The following is a 17,168-nucleotide window of genomic DNA, read 5'->3' as shown; positions in this document are numbered from 1 at the left end:
AAATAAAGCAGCGTTTCCATTGAGTCAGAGAGAAGAAAATGATCACTTCCTGATAAACTGATAACAATTATCACAAGGAAAAGGAAAAGAAGCCACTAATATTTAATATCCCATAATGCACATGAAAATAGGTGGATGGAGACAGCTAATGTATGTCTGTGCGTGCCTCAGTTCTCAGATAAAGAAATTTGTTTAAAAAAAAAAAAAACTAGCTCACCCCTTTCTTCTTTCTTCAAAACTTCAAAAAAAAAAAAAGAAACGCCAAAGACTGTTAAACACATCCGAAAACTTAAAGAAAACTTCTTTAATAAAACTTAAAATGTCTTGTTATCTGGACAATCTAGTTATCTCTACTGAAAAAAATTGTTGAAATAACAAAATTGCAAATATAGTTTCTCCAGTGTAGCCGCTGGCCTCGTCAGTTTCCTCAGGAGCGGGAGAAGCACGTTTAGATTTAGGCATAGCAATGAAAATAACATAAAAAATAACTTCATCTTAAGTATTAAGAATACTAAATGTTCCTTTTACCAAATTAAAATAAATAAAACATTTACGGAGCAGCTCCCGGACGCGCCTCACTCACTCAAACGTGCCGGAAGTCCTCAAAATTAAACTATGAAAAAGTTATGGAAATTATTTTTTATTTTATATAAAATATATATTTTACAAAATATTTTTTACTCTAAAATAACTACAAAATCAAAGCCATATTTCTAACCAAGTCGTGCCAAATTTAAAGTTCCCATGAGATTTTGTTTAGATGCTGTAAAATATTTGTCCACCAGGTGTCCTCCACATCCCACTGCATGTTTTATACCTTCTGTAAGAAATTAATATATTTCTGTCTAAATATCACTTCTATCCCAAATCAGTCACCAAATAAAGAACCTTCAGTCACTGACCTTTGTCAAGATTAGAAAAGGTTTTGATTATAAAGTTAAAATGATTTGTGTAATATGAAACCCATCATGCCCACGAGAGGAGGAGCCCACTAAAGAGAAATTAGAGACTCGTTTCCACGGTAACACAATGTCCAATTTCAAAGATGAATCTTCTTTCTTTTCTCTTCTTCTTATCTTCTCTTTTTGTCTCATTTTTTTCCAGATCTTCTATCATCTTTTCTTTCTTCTCTCCCACTCCTCTTTTCTCTCTTGCTCCAGTCTTACATAATGTCTTTTCATTTCATGTCTCTTTTCATCACATTCTCTCTCTTTTTCTTCTTCTCTCTCTCTCTTTCAAATCTCGTTATCATTTTCTCCAGTTCTTCTTGTTTTTCTCTCAGCTGTTCTTCGTGTCTCTCTTTTCTCTTTCTTTCTTCTTCCTCTCGTTCTCTCATCTGTTGTGTCTTTTCATTGTCCCATTCTCTTTGCTTTTTAATTTCCTCTTGAGTCTTTTTTCTGAGTTTTTTCTTCTTTTCCTCTGATTTCACTCTCCATTTGAATTCTCTCCTCCTCGATTCTCTTCATCGTGTTTTTAATGTCCATCTTATAATTAGCTTGTAATATAATTAGCTTCTCTCTGCTTCTAAATTTCTCTTTCTCTCTCTTTCATTATTTCCTCCATTCTCTTTTCTTTTTAATGGACATCTCTGCCTCCTCAAACATGCTGTTAGTGAAGTATCGACCCTGATTACTATTCTTCAGCTCTTCTATCATCTTTAACAGTTGAATCACTTGAGTTCTGTCTCGTTTTTCTCTGTTATTGAAAGCCAGGAATCTGTTTCCACAATCTGTGATCAGTTTCTTCAGTTTATGATCTTCACTCACAAATTCTTCTAGAGATTGATCCTCAAGATCGTCTCCTCTAGTGAACAGAACGATGCTGAACTGAGCAAATTTATGACCAACGTTCTTCTTTATCAGATCTATAGTGTCTGTTTCTTCTCTGGTGAATCTTTCCACTCTCAACACAATGATGAACACATGAGGTCCAGGTGCTGACATTGAAACACATTTCATCATTTCTTCCACCACTTGATCATTTGTCAGTGTCGTGTCAAAGAGTCCTGGAGTATCAACAACAGCTACTGATCGACCATCAACTTCACCAACTGCCTTCTGACACACAGTCACTGAATCTTGCCTTGATTGGCTATGAAACTCATTTCTTCCCAGAATAGTGTTTCCTGTTGCACTCTTTCCACTTCCTGTCCTCCCGATCAGCACAATCCTCAGACACTCCTGATGGTCTGCTTCAGCACCTGAAAATAGAGTTCACCCAATAAAATAAGTTTTTTTTTTTTTTTACTGTTTTACTTAATAACTTTAATGAACTTTACAACAGATAAGTAACTGACAGCCCCATTAGCCAATCAAACCACTACGCTGAGAAGCCTTGTTTTCCATGTCTCCATGTTATCTGTCAAGCATTACAGAATTATTATTTTTTGGGGATAAAAGGGTTGTTGTTAGTGCATTTTTGTTACACGTTTCTCCTGTGTTAATTTCAACGCTCATGACACTTTCCCCTTTGTAATTTCTCATCTCCTACAGTTAAATTAAACATGAACATAACCTGATTCATAAGCTTGTGTTTTGTGTTGTTTTTATTTGTTGTATATTTGCACAATGATAAACTGAATCTGGAGAGTCATAAAGGAAACTGATCCGCTGACGGCCACATGATAGAAAGTCTGACCAGTAGAGGATACAGTTATTCCTCTTACAATCTAAATCACCAGCATCCAGCGACACTGGGTTTAATTAAAGGATTATGCGATTCATATTTTCTGATTAATGTGATTCTGGCATGTTGTAAGTTTTGGAAACAATTCTTTTAACCCTAATGAATGCAGTGTGTAGATTTCATAAGGCTCAATGATCAAGACCTTAAAGTCCTGACTTTAACCCCACTGAAAGTCTTTGGGAAGGGCTGGAGTCGACTATAAACTGCCTGTCCAAAATAAAGTTGTGTTGGGCCGCCTTTAGCTTTGATCACATTGTGCATTAATTATGGCATTGTTTACGACAACGTTACGCAACATCACAACATTTATTTCCATCAAGGGTTGTATCAGCTTTTGGCCCATCACTCAGTAAAGTCTCCTCCAGCTCATCCCAGAGTAAAGTCCCATTTTAAGATCTGGATTCATGTCCGTTCATGTGTGAAGATGATCCTTCATGCTCCTCACAACCATTCTCTCACAGTCTGAGCTGATCAATCTTCATATTGTCATTCTGGATTATGGCCTAGATGTGTTATGCTCGTTTAAGAAATGAAACGCTACACACTCCATTAACTAGAGTTAGAAGAACTGATGCCAAACATATAATATACTGGAAACGTAATAATCACTGGAATAATGAGCCAATCATAGCAGTTGCCTATTTAAATGATATCCGTCCATTAATTTTTCTATTTAACATTGAAAGTTTAAAAAATGGCTATATATATAGACACATTACTATTTGTAATATTTTTGAAAGAAGTTTCTTCTGCTCATCAAGCCTGCCTTTCTTTGATCAAAAATACAGTTTTTTTTTTTTTTAATATTGTGATATATTATTACAATTTAAAATATTTAGTTTTCAATGTATTATACTTTAAATGCTGATTTATTTCTGCGATGAAAGCTGAATGTTCAGGATCATTCCTCCAGTCTTCAGTGATCATGATCCTTCAGAAATCATTCTCATATGAGGATTTAATATGAGTCTTGGACACAGTTCTGCTGACTAATATATTTGATGGATAATCAATTTAGCACATCTGTTACATTCCATGTGTTTGGTATTGTTTTGGTTTGTTTCTCTTTTGTGTTATTAGTATTCTTTGGACCATCGGGAGACTCGGCTGTTCAGAATTGCATCACGTTCGACGCAATGAGTGACGTTCGACCAATCCGCTGACGAGCTGGCATCATAAAAGGCCCCGGTTTTCATGAATGAGTAGTGAGGGCTGATCAGCGCGAGCTCTCACTCACCTTTCTGCACTTTCTGTTGTCTTCTGAAAGTTATTATTTACTAGACACTTGACTTGGTTCTGCGTTAACTTCTTTTTCCTAGAATTGTTCTTATACTCGTCCTGCCCGAGCGAATATGTGCATACGCTAGAGTTGATTGCGCACAGGTGTTCTGAGATCAACGTGTTACACGCTGATGTTGAGAGACAAACGCAGTATATTACTCAGCCAGGTCGTAAGTCTCCGATTGTCTTTAGTCATTAATTTGGATTAATGTTGTCTTATTTAGATAGTAGTTTTCTTTGTGTTAGTTAGTTAAAGGGAGGATTCGCCCTCCATTGTATTTTTGTTTTGATATTCAGCGTAGTTTATTTAAAGCGTCGTATACGCTGAAGATCTCGGTTTTGTTTCTACATTTTTCTTTGTTAGTTAGTTTAGAGGTTTGGGGTAGTAGTAGTGGGGGTTTGGTTTTGATTATTTTATTGATTTGGGCGATTCTCTTGTTCATTATTTGTGTTTAAATGTTTATTGGTTCTTTTGGAACATATTACATTTAATTTAATAAATCATGTAAGCTTCACTACATTCTTGTTTATGGTTGTTTTTCCTGCCTGCACCTCCACAGTCACATCTTGCATAAATGTTGCGTCATCATCCCGTTTACATCTTATAAGCACGTAACAACATCCTTGCTGAACAAAATTATTGATTTATTTCACAAAAAAAAAGAAAGAAAAAAAATGACTGACCCCAAATGACTGACCAGTAGTGTATATTGTGGTTACAAAAGATTGCTATTTTTAAAACAATTGCTTCTTTTTTTTAATGTTTTTTATTCATCAAAGTATTATAAAAAAGTATCACAGGTTATGAAGAAAATATTAGTCAGCAGAACTGTTTCCAACTTTGATAATGAATCCTCATATTAGAATGATTTCTGAAGGATCATGATCACTGAAGACTGGAGGAATGATGCTGAACATTCAGCTTTGATCACAGAAATAAATGATCATTACAAATTGTAATAATATACCAAAATATTTTTTTAAAAAAATCTGTATTTTGATCATATAAATGCAGGCTTGATGAGCAGAATTAATGGCTTGAATATTTGATTCCCACATGTGGGCAGGCATGAAACGCCCCTTTCCTCTGATCTGGTCTTTAACAGAAGATTAACCTGTGCCTCTTTCAGTGTTTCCACAGTTCTGGTCAGAATAACAGTCCTCTACTTCTAGACAGATTCTTAAAGTGTTTAAAGGGTCACCTGGTGTTAAGACTTGTATGGCTTAATATAACATTAATGATGTCTCTTACTGAAATATGTAGTAGAAACCCATGAAAGATCTACATTATTTAAAAAATCGATTTTATATTTGGACTATGGGCGGCGCCATTTAGTTTGCGTTCTTGATGATATTTCCCTCTGCTGGTCACATTAGGCATTACAGCCATCAAACGTCCAACATTAGTGTTTGAAACTTTGACTATGTTTAGGATGGGAATCCAAGTCTTTAACAGTGTAAAAAGCTCAGTATGCATGAAACAGCATTTCACCGCCCCTTTAACACCATCACCACTTACAGTACATGTGTTATATTGAACTAAATACATTACAATCGGCTAAAATGAATACGCAGGTTACTTTTCTGAACAAGAGCGCTCTCAAGTCCGTGTTTCTCACACTGTTCACGTGAATCACGGCACAGTTAGGCACACACACAAACACACAACAACAATAGCAGTACAATAGGGAATCTCTTAAAGGGACCGCACTATATTCCAGCTCTTAAAGGGGCCGCGCTATATTCCAGCTCTTAAAGGGACCATGCTATATTCCAGCTCTTAAAGGGGCCGTGTTATATTCCAGCTCTTAAAGGGGCCGCACTATATTCCAGCTCTTAAAGGGGCCGCGCTATATTCCAGCTCTTAAAGGGGCCGCGCTATATTCCAGCTCTTAAAGGGGCCGCGCTATATTCCAGCTCTTAAAGGGGCCGCGCTATATTCCAGCTCTTAAAGGGGCCGTGCTATATTCCACCTCTTAAAGGGACCGTGCTATATTCCAGATCTTAAAGGGGCCGCGCTATATTCCAGCTCTTAAAGGGGCCGTGCTATATTCCAGCTCTTAAAGGGGCCGCGCTATATTCCAGCTCTTAAAGGGACCGTGCTATATTCCAGCTCTTAAAGGGGCAGCACTATATTCCAGCTCTTAAAGGGGCCACGCTATATTCCAGCTCTTAAAGGGGCCGTGCTATATTCCAGCTCTTAAAGGGGCAAAACACAAACTGGCTAAAACCCGGCTTCAAAAGAATCTTTCTTTCATGTTCTTGTTTCATCACAGCTTCCAGACAAAATATTATTACATTTTGTTTTGGAACTGTGAGGTTCTCACACAGAACTAGACAATATTTACAATTTATATACGCCTGTGCTATCGCGTGATGTATATTTGTATAAAATGGTACATTGTCACACTTGTGGTGTGTGTGTGTGTGTGTGTGTGTGTGTGTGTGTGTGTGTGTGTCTGTGTCTGTGGTAATGTCAGATGGATAAATGTATATTAAATGCAGGTTAGGGTAGGATCAAATTTCTCTCTGTGGAAAAGAATGTGTGTAATACTCAAAGTTTGTGTGTTTTAACATGTGTGTGTCTGGGTAGCGTGTGTATAAATGTATCGATACATGCACAGGTCCAAGGGCTTGATGTTTGCAAGCACATATGCTCATATGTGTACATGAAAATAATGAACATGCTCCTGAAAACTAAATTGTTCTGTTATTTTCAGTCTCTCCAATTCACTTTCAATGGTCGGCTACCGTGACCATTTTTGACCATGCCTACTCTCAGATAAATGAAGCCCACGATTATTCAGATGCAAACAGAAATATAAAACCAGTCTTAATTGAAAGAGAACAAGTTGACAAAAAGATTGAATCCAAGATTGACTGAAAATATGGTATAATGAGTAATTTATAAGCTATTTTTTATAGGCCGGTAATTTTTGACCGGGAACAACACAAGTGTAACAAGGTAACAAAACTCCCACAAAAAAGTACGAAAATTTCCTTTTTTTTTTTTAATTTAGTTATACCCTTTGGGAACAAAGTCACTAAGTTTCAGTCCAAAGCGATAACATTAACTAGTATTTTCGGGGAAAAGAAAATCTTCTCAGGCTCAAATTGACCTGAACACCTTAACCTTGCCATGGTGAAATAATAAGAGTTCAGTATATGGGCATCACATACTGTGAGTCTCAAACACCATTGCCTCCTATTTCATATGTAAATCTCGTGAATCCAAAACACCACGGAAAAATTGATTCTCAATATAACGCCACCTGTGATGCAATCGCTGAGATCATTAATATGTACACCCCCAACATTTGCATATGTCCAGATCGAATACCACAACAATTTAATTCAAAATCGTTTGTTTGCTCGGCCGATTTCAAGCAAGTTTCGCTCAGAGTTTTAAACTGAAGAAAGGGGCAATTACAACTATATTCCTGCAAGTCTAGATAGCGCAAGATGCTAGTACAGTAACAATAGGAAACACCAAGTACCATACAAAACTAAACAGTGTGTCTAATAATAACAGGTTAATATTATTTTCTATTACAAAATACAAACGTAGATACGCATGTCATACTACGTTAGTTTAGTTGCTTACAGATCATTCACTCGATCCTTCTAGCTAACGTTGTCTTCTCCACCATATAAGTTAAAACGACAGTCATTTGACAAGGCTATTCATTTTGTAAAAATATATATATTTATATTTTTGAGAACGTAAGTATGTTTTTGCATTCTTGTATTTCAGAGTACATCACTGCGTAGCCTACATTGTGACTAAAGTTATATAAACATGCAATATCGTTGACAAAAAAAGACAAATGCAAAAACGCAGTTTAAAACAGTGTTTCCCAACCTTTTTTCAGTCATGACACCCTTTGAACATTATCACAATGTTGTGGCACACCCTCACATACGCTACTCTAGGGGTGTAACGGTACAGATTGCTCACGGTTCACTTTGTATCATGGTTTTAGGTTCACAGTTTCAGAACAGTTCAGTATTTGTCATGCTCAGGGAAAGAACTACTGTCAAATAAAAATAAAGAAAATAAGAACAAATAACTTAAATACAAGCAGCAGCACAAATACATACTATTGAGCAAAGATACTAATAAAATAAACTATGCTTTTCAGGTTTTTCAGGTAGGTCTAACATTAGTTTTTAGGTAGAGAAAATGAATAAAGTAATCAAATGTAAAATAACTGCACATTTAACTGTTTAAATTAAAAATTAATCCTTATTAAACTTACAAAAGCTATTCAATCAAGAGCAGTGAGTGACGTCCTTATCTTTTGATTGACATTAAACAGACAGCAGTAAAGGCTACTGCCCCTTTAAGACCTAATACAGGGATATGCGTCATCTTCCTTGACTGTATAAAGTTCTCTTAGGGCATATTCAGACTATGTCTGCTTGGATACTCATCAAGATGGACATGTTGACATACTTCTTGTGTGAGTTTGTCCGTTCAAGCGCAAGACTTGAAAGAGAATCAATATTTGTGCGCTTTTGGACGAGCGCACAGAGACAGATCCTCTCACACTGCAGAGAGTTCTCATTCGCATCTTCTGGCTCTACACGCGGGTGATGACAGTGAAAATGACTGGTCATATTCGGTCATACGGAAGCACTCGCATGCATTGAACAAAGTTTACTAAGAGAGACCGTTTGCCCATGTTTTTCTTTTATCATCGCTGTTTTGTTGTAATGTATCACTGAGGAGCCAGCACGTGTATCCATCGACTGAAACATACATAACGCATGTTATGTATGTAACATGTTTCAAGTTACAACCTATATTAAAGATGCATCTTCAGATGTGAAATGAACCGCAATGCAAGTGCGTGCCGGCAACTTTTACACGGCACCCCCGCTCACATCAGCACCCTGGTTGGGAAACACTGGTTTAAAAAATAAAAACTTGAACAAAAACCACTGGTTTTGTCGGAGGAAAAGAAGAGCGTTCGTGCTTGCGGTTGCCAGATTTCAGTAATTTAAATCCTCCAAACAGAGCTTTTCTGTGAAAAGAACACGTATACTATCCAGTGTTTTTACCTAAACATGTGCAATATGGCAACCATATGCACGTGAGCTCTCTCTCTCTCTCTCTCTCTCTCTCTCTCGCTGATTCGCTGAACTGCCATGAGCTGCTGAAATAAGCCAATCAGAGCAGAGCTCAACATTAATATTGATGACCCTTCCAAATAAGGAGTGTAGGAGCCATTTTTGCATTTGGGTTAATCTAAATTATTTTCTATTTGAGCACGGGTATGTTTGTTAGATTAGGGTCTTTTATTTTGTAAGGACTTTTATTTTGATCGGTGGTGAGAATATTTGAGTAAAGAAAATGGCCGCCTCTCACTTTCAAAAGGAACAAAGGAACATAGGAAGCTGTTGGAACGTGTAGCACACAGTTCTTTACAATCGCTATTTGAATCATTGTTGAACATTTTTTGGACATTTAGTTGATATTAAATTGTGCCTTCAACCACCCTTTAACTACCACCCTTCTTCAACCTTTAACAACCGTTTGTTGGACTACTGGAGTCCATGCTTTGTTTGCTATTATCCACCTACTTACCCGTCTGCTGCCTGCCCTGCTCTACTCACCTGCCCTGTACACCCTTTGGCTGGAACCTGTCTCATCCACAACAAAAGGTACAATTTAGATTTATATGAGTCGAATAGCTTGTCAAAGAAGCTAAGCATACGTCCCAACTAAGAGTGGTCCGCCATTATAACACAGAGAGTTAACAACAGTGCATTTGTTGCTAGGCAACGTAGGGGAGAGGACGCTGGAGTTGTCTGTTTGCTGTTCTCCACCCACAAGTCATGTTAACTGTACAGTTAGATTAGATTTTATTAAGTTTGTGACTAGTCTAACAGTCAGAGCTACAATTGGAACTGTTGCTGATTGCTGGCAGCCACCGAGAGGACGTTGTTTGTCATTTTGCCGTTTTCCACCGCTTTAATGTTTATGTTTGAATTGCTGCTGTTGGTTTTGGTTTGAAGGACATTTGATGTTGCTCGCTGTGGCTGCTCTCTCTTCTGGGTGTCGGCTGCTCACTGCTGGTCACCCTCGGGCTTGAGCTGCATGGTGGCTGAAGTTTGCACCGGGCTAACGTCATCGGCGTGATGTTCTGATTTTCCGCTTCTCGGCTGCGCTGCTGTTACGTCTGCACTGTGGCCATGGAGCGGCTTGGACTTCTGCGTGTGTCTAGAAAGGAGCCCGGAGAGCTTTGTCTGCCTCCTGCATGGTGCTGCGGCGATCCCCATCATCTGAATCGTCATGAAGACCAATAATCTGGTCTTCAGCTGTCATGTTTCGATGACATCATCAGGACACTGCCGCTGGGAGAAATGTAAAACATGGAGTGGCCTACAGTGTGCTGCGGAGCTTACAGAGACTTCCACCATCAGCTCCGTTTCTGTTCACCATCAGCTCCGTTTCTGTTCACCATCAGCTCTGTTTCTGTTCACCATCAGCTCTGTTTCTGTTCACCATCAGCTCTGTTTCTGTTCACCATCAGCTCTGTTTCTGTTCACCATCAGCTCTGTTTCTGTTCACCATCAGCTCTGTTTCTGTTCACCATCAGCTCTGTTTCTGTTCACCATCAGCTCCGTTTCAGTTCACCATCAGCTCCGTTTCTGTTCACCGTCGGCTCTGTTTCTGTCCACCATCAGCTCTGTTTCTGTTCACCATCAGCTCTGTTTCTGTTCACCATCAGCTCCGTTTCTGTTCACCATCAGCTCTGTTTCTGTTCACCATCAGCTCTGTTTCTGTTCACCATCAGCTCTGTTTCTGTTCACCATCAGCTCTGTTTTCTGTTCACCATCAGCTCTGTTTTCTGTTCACCATCAGCTCTGTTTCTGTTCACCATCAGCTCTGTTTCTGTTCACCATCAGCTCTGTTTCTGTTCACCATCAGCTCTGTTTTCTGTTCACCATCAGCTCTGTTTCTGTTCACCGTCAGCTCTGTTTCTGTTCACCATCAGCTCTGTTTCTGTTCACCATCAGCTCTGTTTCTGTTCACCATCAGCTGTTTTCTGTTCACCATCAGCTCTGTTTTCTGTTCACCATCAGCTCTGTTTCTGTTCACCATCAGCTCTGTTTTATGTTCACCATCAGCTCTGTTTTCTGTCCACCATCAGCTCTGTTTCTGTTCACCATCAGCTCTGTTTCTGTTCACCATCAGCTCTGTTTCTGTTCACCATCAGCTCTGTTTTCTGTTCACCATCAGCTCTGTTTCTGTTCACCATCAGCTCTGTTTTCTGTTCACCGTCAGCTCTGTTTCTGTTCACCGTCAGCTCTGTTTCTGTTCACCGTCGGCTCTGTTTTCTGTTCACCATCGGCTCTGTTTTCTGTTCACCATCGGCTCTGTTTCTGTTCCCCATCAGCTCTGTTTCTGTTCACCGTCAGCTCTGTTTCTGTTCACCGTCAGCTCTGTTTCTGTTCACCATCAGCTCTGTTTCTGTTCACCATCAGCTGTTTTCTGTTCACCATCAGCTCTGTTTCTGTTCACCATCAGCTGTTTTCTGTTCACCATCAGCTGTTTTCTGTTCACCATCAGCTCTGTTTCTGTTCACCATCAGCTCTGTTTCTGTTCATCATCAGCTCTGTTTCTGTTCACCATCAGCTCTGTTTTCTGTTCACCATCAGCTCTGTTTTCTGTTCACCATCAGCTGTTTTCTGTTCACCATCAGCTCTGTTTCTGTTCACCATCAGCTCTGTTTCTGTTCACCATCAGCTCTGTTTCTGTTCACCATCAGCTCTGTTTTCTGTTCACCATCAGCTCTGTTTTCTGTTCACCATCAGCTCTGTTTCTGTTCACCGTCAGCTCTGTTTCTGTTCACCGTCAGCTCTGTTTCTGTTCACCATCAGCTGTTTTCTGTTCACCATCAGCTCTGTTTCTGTTCACCATCAGCTCTGTTTTCTGTTCACCATCCGCTCTGTTTCTGTTCACCATCAGCTCTGTTTCTGTTCATCATCAGCTCTGTTTCTGTTCACCATCAGCTCTGTTTTCTGTTCACCATCAGCTCTGTTTCTGTTCACCATCAGCTCTGTTTCTGTTCACCATCAGCTCTGTTTTCTGTTCACCATCAGCTCTGTTTCTGTTCACCATCAGCTCTGTTTCTGTTCACCATCAGCTCTGTTTCTGTTCACCATCAGCTCTGTTTCTGTTCACCATCAGCTCTGTTTCTGTTCAGTTTTCTGTGTTGGTTGATTGTTTGTATTATTCTATATTTTTACTTGTTATTCTTTTTTTTCCATTTTTTTCCCCCTTTGAGATTCGGAATGAAAAGTGCATTATAAATAAAATCTATTATTATTATTATTACATCCTAGGGACAATTTATAGGGTTGCTGTTTCTCCTGTTCAATTTATTTCAGCCTCAGATTTGATTCTGGATCATTATCTATTAGCTGAGATAGCGATGGGTTTCTCCACGCTTGAGGACGCCATCGCTTTGAGCTCGTCATTCTTTAGCTCCGCCCACTCGATACGCCTCGTCATTCTTTAGCTCCACCCACTCGATACGCCTCGTCATTCTTTAGCTCCGCCCACTCGATACGCCTCCAGCCGCTCGTTTTTTTCCGGAAAGACTCGGTACAGCCCATATTTCTTTTATAAATATAATAAAACTAAAGACTTTTCGGAGATTTGAAGGATGCAATACTACTCTATAGGTACTCAAGATTGACATGAGATTGACTGAACCTGAGTGTTTCACCCCCCCCCCACCCCCCCACCCCTTAAGTAATTAGTTAAATTTAAGTATTTGACAAATGACAACACAGGTAATCATTAAAAATTGCACTTATAAATGCTCTCGGAATTAATTGCAATAGGAGCCCCATAACGGAAAATGTAATTTCTGACCCTTGCATGGGGGAAAGTCCGGCATTTTTAATTGTATAATAGGTGCAAATTGCAGAAATGAAAAATAACAATTCAACCAGGGACAATGATTTGATGATTTTCAATGATTGATGGTTTTCCAATTAGATGATTGGTAAATAGGAAGCAAAGCTGTTTTAAAATCTTCCTGGTTACCCAATGTTGTATTCCAAAAGATTGTCTCTGGCACTGCCACCTTGTAAAGCTCCTGTCAGTGTTACTGGACGCTTATTATACAAAACGCTTGATTTGACATTTGAACATGGATTTTTCTTATTTGACATGTACACAGACGTTTCGTGGAAGCTTAGGTCATGAATATTTGTCTAAAAGTCATGGAAAAACCATGGAAATGTATTGGTAGAAATGAGTATGAACCCTGTCTTTAGGCTTGTGTGTGTTGTTGGTATGAGCACAAAGAAAACTCTCCCAAAGAGCTTCATTCCCATGTATTACGAAATGCTATAAAAATCGCTTGCATGCTCAAATTGGCAAAGTTTAAAAAGACATGGGCAAGTGATTTCCGTCAGCTGTCCCAAAATGACGGTGAAAGTGTTGAATCTGAGCGCGCAGATTGCTTTTATAGTGCAGGTGCGACGTCTTCTAAAGCCAGAAGCAATTTGCAAATTTTCAGAGCTAGAGAAGGGAGACGCACAGTATTCTGACTTCTTACAAAATAGTTAACAAATGCCTGATTTGATGTGATTAATCTTTGTTGATTCATTTATTAATAAACATTTGGGGTAATTTCCTGCTTAATGAAAACCTAAACTTACGCGCGAGTAAAAATAAGCACAATAACCGCACCAGAATTTAGACCCTGTGTGGGATCGATTTAATATCGGTACTAGATTGTGGTACCAAAGCCAAAATTGTGGAATCGAGCCATCCCTAAAAGAAACTACGCATACGAGGGCAAAACTGGGTGAAACGTATTATATTATTGGATAATTACAACTGCATTTTGAAAGGTCAGTGAGAGGAGAAACTATACCATTACTGTGATGCAAATAATTCTGAATAAAAAGATAGATAAAAATAAACAACTCTTTTTAACAGTATTTGTAAAGAAGAAAAAAACTCACCCATTGTGTGAAGACATGTCATAAGTATTTTTGTAAGTAGCATTCTAGCTTGTTCAGTAAGTATTTTCTTCTTGTTGTTGAACACGTGGTATCTCTGCTCATATTTCTGAACGAGTTTCTTTAGTTTTTCATTGTCATTAATGAATTCTTGTATTGTCATCTTTTCTTCCACCAGTTGATCTTCTCCAGTGAACAGAATCCAGGTTTTCTTCAGTCGTTCTTCTGCCAGCAGCTGCTCAATCTTCTCCACTGCTTCTCTCTCTTCTTCAGTGAATCTGTCAGCTTTAATGACCAGCAGAAACACACAATGGCCAGATTTAAATCTCAGGAGAACCTCTTCATGTTTCTGCTGAACCTCATCTTCACTCAGCTCCGAGTTAGATAATCCTGGTGTGTCATAAACAGTGACCCATAGTCCACACACAGCTCCAGATTCAACAGCAACATCTTGTGTGACAGATCTGGAGCTTTTATTTGATACAAAAGCTTGTCGTCCCAGGATTGTGTTCCCTGACGAACTCTTCCCAGCTCCTGTTTTTCCCAGTAACACCAAATTCAGACCTGCCATCATTTCTGCCATTTTCAGTGATGTTGCTAAAACCTGAGAGAAACACAGCGTGTTAGTGAATTTCACTTAGATATATTTAAATAAAGAGCATCACATTATTTTAGCGTTAATATCACACTACTTCTCGTTGTGTGATTGATTGTCCTAGACTTCGCAATGTCTTGGCGGGTTTCAGTTTCTTTTCACCGATCGCTTGGATTAGTAAATAAATGTAGTTTATGATAAGGAAATCCGCAGCAATATAACATCACACACGACAGCTTTTCCACAGCATGTGCTCCTTATGTTTTAAGTTAAATTATAACTGTTTCCTGCTATAGCAACTTATATAATCCCGAGTAGGTAACTTAGAGCTCACACACTTTCAGAACTCCAGCAGGTCTTTATTACTCCATGCTTCTGCAGCAAAAACCGCTAATCCTGTAATTAAACCTTACCTCGGATGAAAATAAAACAAAATGTATTGGAAAAATAGTAGATAGCCGCGGTCTGTTTCTCATATTTCATCTTCTTTGCTTCCGTTTCTTCTTCTTGTTTAGGTTTGTACTGGCGGTTGACAAATGCGACTGTGTATTACCGCCACCGACTGGACTGGAGTGTGGATCAAAATTAAACATTTCCTTTCTTTTTATATTCTCTCCCACAAAGTAGCCACTTTCATATATTGCTAAATAATATTATATCATTAATTTCCTGAGTTATTTTGTAAAATATCTTCGAATATAAACTGCATTTTTATTTTTTCTAGATTTTTAATTAAACTTTTAATTAAACTAAATTCTGTCTCTGGCAGTATAACATAATGTTCCACTGTTTCTTCTTGCCCACAGAATTCACACTTTCCTCTTTCATGTTAACTCTTTTTAAAAAGTGTAAAAGTGTAAAGTGTAAAGCCCCATAATCTGCAAACAATGATCTTCCAATACTCCTAAACACTTTACTAAATATAATTTATCATTATTATAAAACACATTGGACTTACCAGAGCTGGACAGTCACTCAGCTCATTTACTGAAGTTCACTGTTTGAGTATCTGTGCTTTACTGGAGTATTATTTTTTCTGTAATCTTCTGACTTTAACTTCACCCCATCTGAAAGACAAATATCGTCCTTTTTACTCCACTACATTTCTGTCAAGGTCCTCGAAGTGGAAAGTCGTTTCTGTCGCAGCTTTGAAAGTCAGTGATGATTTTTTTCTTCTTTAAAAGGTGTTTGGGTTTTTGCAGAAAGCCTTTCAGGAATCACTCTTGTAGAGTCTCGTGAAGTTCAATGATTTCACAGCATTTATTAAACACTGATTTATAGTTTAGAGCAAAATGGAAGAAGACGAATGTCCAAATGCTCATTTAGTGGAGTATTCACATAAACAAAGTTGATTCTGTCTTCAGTGAAGGTGAACAGTGTGAGAATATCAGATGTGTATCAGTGTATTGGATCCGTGCATTCGGCCTTAAAGTGACAGCAGCTTTATAAAGAGCTTTGTAACTTTTCTACAAGTATTTAAAGGGTTAGTTCACCCTAAAAATGAAAATTAGATGTTTATCTGCTTACCCCCAGTCCATCCAACATATAGGTGTCTTTGTTTCTTCAGTAGAACACAAATGAAGATTTTTAACTCCAACCGTTCACTGTAAAACCTAACAGTGAAATTCACTAAATGAAATAAGTTCATTTTACTTAATGTTACCAAAAAAGTTAATTCAACTTAACAAATATGTGTGATGTTAACTCAAAAATGTATTATTGTAACCAAACCTCAATCTAAATAAGTTACTAAAACTTTTTAACTCTAATGGTTTAAGTTACAGATATTTATTTAATCTAGTATTTTACATATATGGCCAATTAAATAACTACATTTACATTTATGCATTTGGCAGACGCTTTTATCCAAAGCAACTTACATTGTATTCAAGGTACACATTTTACATTTTTGTCAAGTCTTGCTTTCCCTGGGATTCGAACCCATGACCTTGGCGTTGCTAGCGCCATGCTCTACTCATTGAGCTACAGGAAAGACTAAAAGCTGATAAAATAAATAAATAAACAATAGTATATACATTAATCTACCTCATATTAAGCCTACAGTCTTACATTAAGCTCTTTTAAATTCATTACATTTAGTCATGTCAAAGTATCATCCCAGTGAGTTTCCGAGGTAACAAAAACCGCACCATTTTCCCTCCTTCAGTCCAGTCACAGCAGGACGGCTCGCGCTACAGTCAAGAAAAACAAAAGGTACCCAGATAGCACACGCACGTCGCGCAGACATCTGTGTGACGTCGTCATTTTCATCTGGAAGATGTTTATATTAGGGCGTTTGCTCATATGCTTTACGTCGCCGAGACGTCCCTGCCAGCTGTTAGAACGACGTCTAGGGTATGTATTTTAGACGTAAAAAATTTAGAACGTCGGCAAAATGCTCTTTAAAAGATGTTCATCAGATGTTCATACAGCTGCAAGACATCTGATTTATGTAGCCCAGACATCTTTTTAAGGTATGATTCCACAGTAAACAAAACAGTGTTTCCTAGCAACGACAACCCGCTTTAGAAAGCTAATGAGAAATGAAAACTAAATTTAGGCCTATCCTGTCCTCCTCTGTTGCTCGACTGCTTCTTCTAACAAGTACTTGCAAACA

General features: G+C 38.3%; 2 protein-coding genes across 2 annotated transcripts in view; both read right to left on the bottom strand.

Annotated features, from left to right (window-relative positions):
- Positions 1-1,517: 1,517 nt before the first annotated feature.
- LOC137048193 (GTPase IMAP family member 5-like) overlaps positions 1,518-17,168 on the bottom strand; it is a 77,721-nt gene continuing 62,070 nt past the window's right edge. The window contains exon 3 of the mRNA XM_067426234.1: positions 1,518-2,200. Coding sequence (XP_067282335.1) covers positions 1,551-2,200 — 650 coding nt within the window. The 3' untranslated portion in view covers positions 1,518-1,550. The remainder of the gene's footprint in view (positions 2,201-17,168) is intronic.
- LOC137089323 (GTPase IMAP family member GIMD1-like) lies at positions 10,039-15,049 on the bottom strand. Its single transcript, XM_067452882.1, has 3 exons — positions 14,965-15,049; positions 14,009-14,560; positions 10,039-10,290 (listed from the first exon to the last, which is right to left on the bottom strand). The coding sequence occupies exons 1-3, from the start codon at positions 15,025-15,027 to the stop codon at positions 10,039-10,041; spliced, it is 867 nt and encodes a 288-aa protein (XP_067308983.1). The 5' UTR covers positions 15,028-15,049.

This window comes from Pseudorasbora parva, chromosome 2 (genome assembly GCF_024679245.1).
Source record: "Pseudorasbora parva isolate DD20220531a chromosome 2, ASM2467924v1, whole genome shotgun sequence".
NCBI lineage: Eukaryota > Metazoa > Chordata > Actinopteri > Cypriniformes > Gobionidae > Pseudorasbora > Pseudorasbora parva.
The sequence above is the reverse complement of the archived record's forward strand: the minus strand, read 5'-3'. Positions and strand labels throughout refer to the sequence as shown.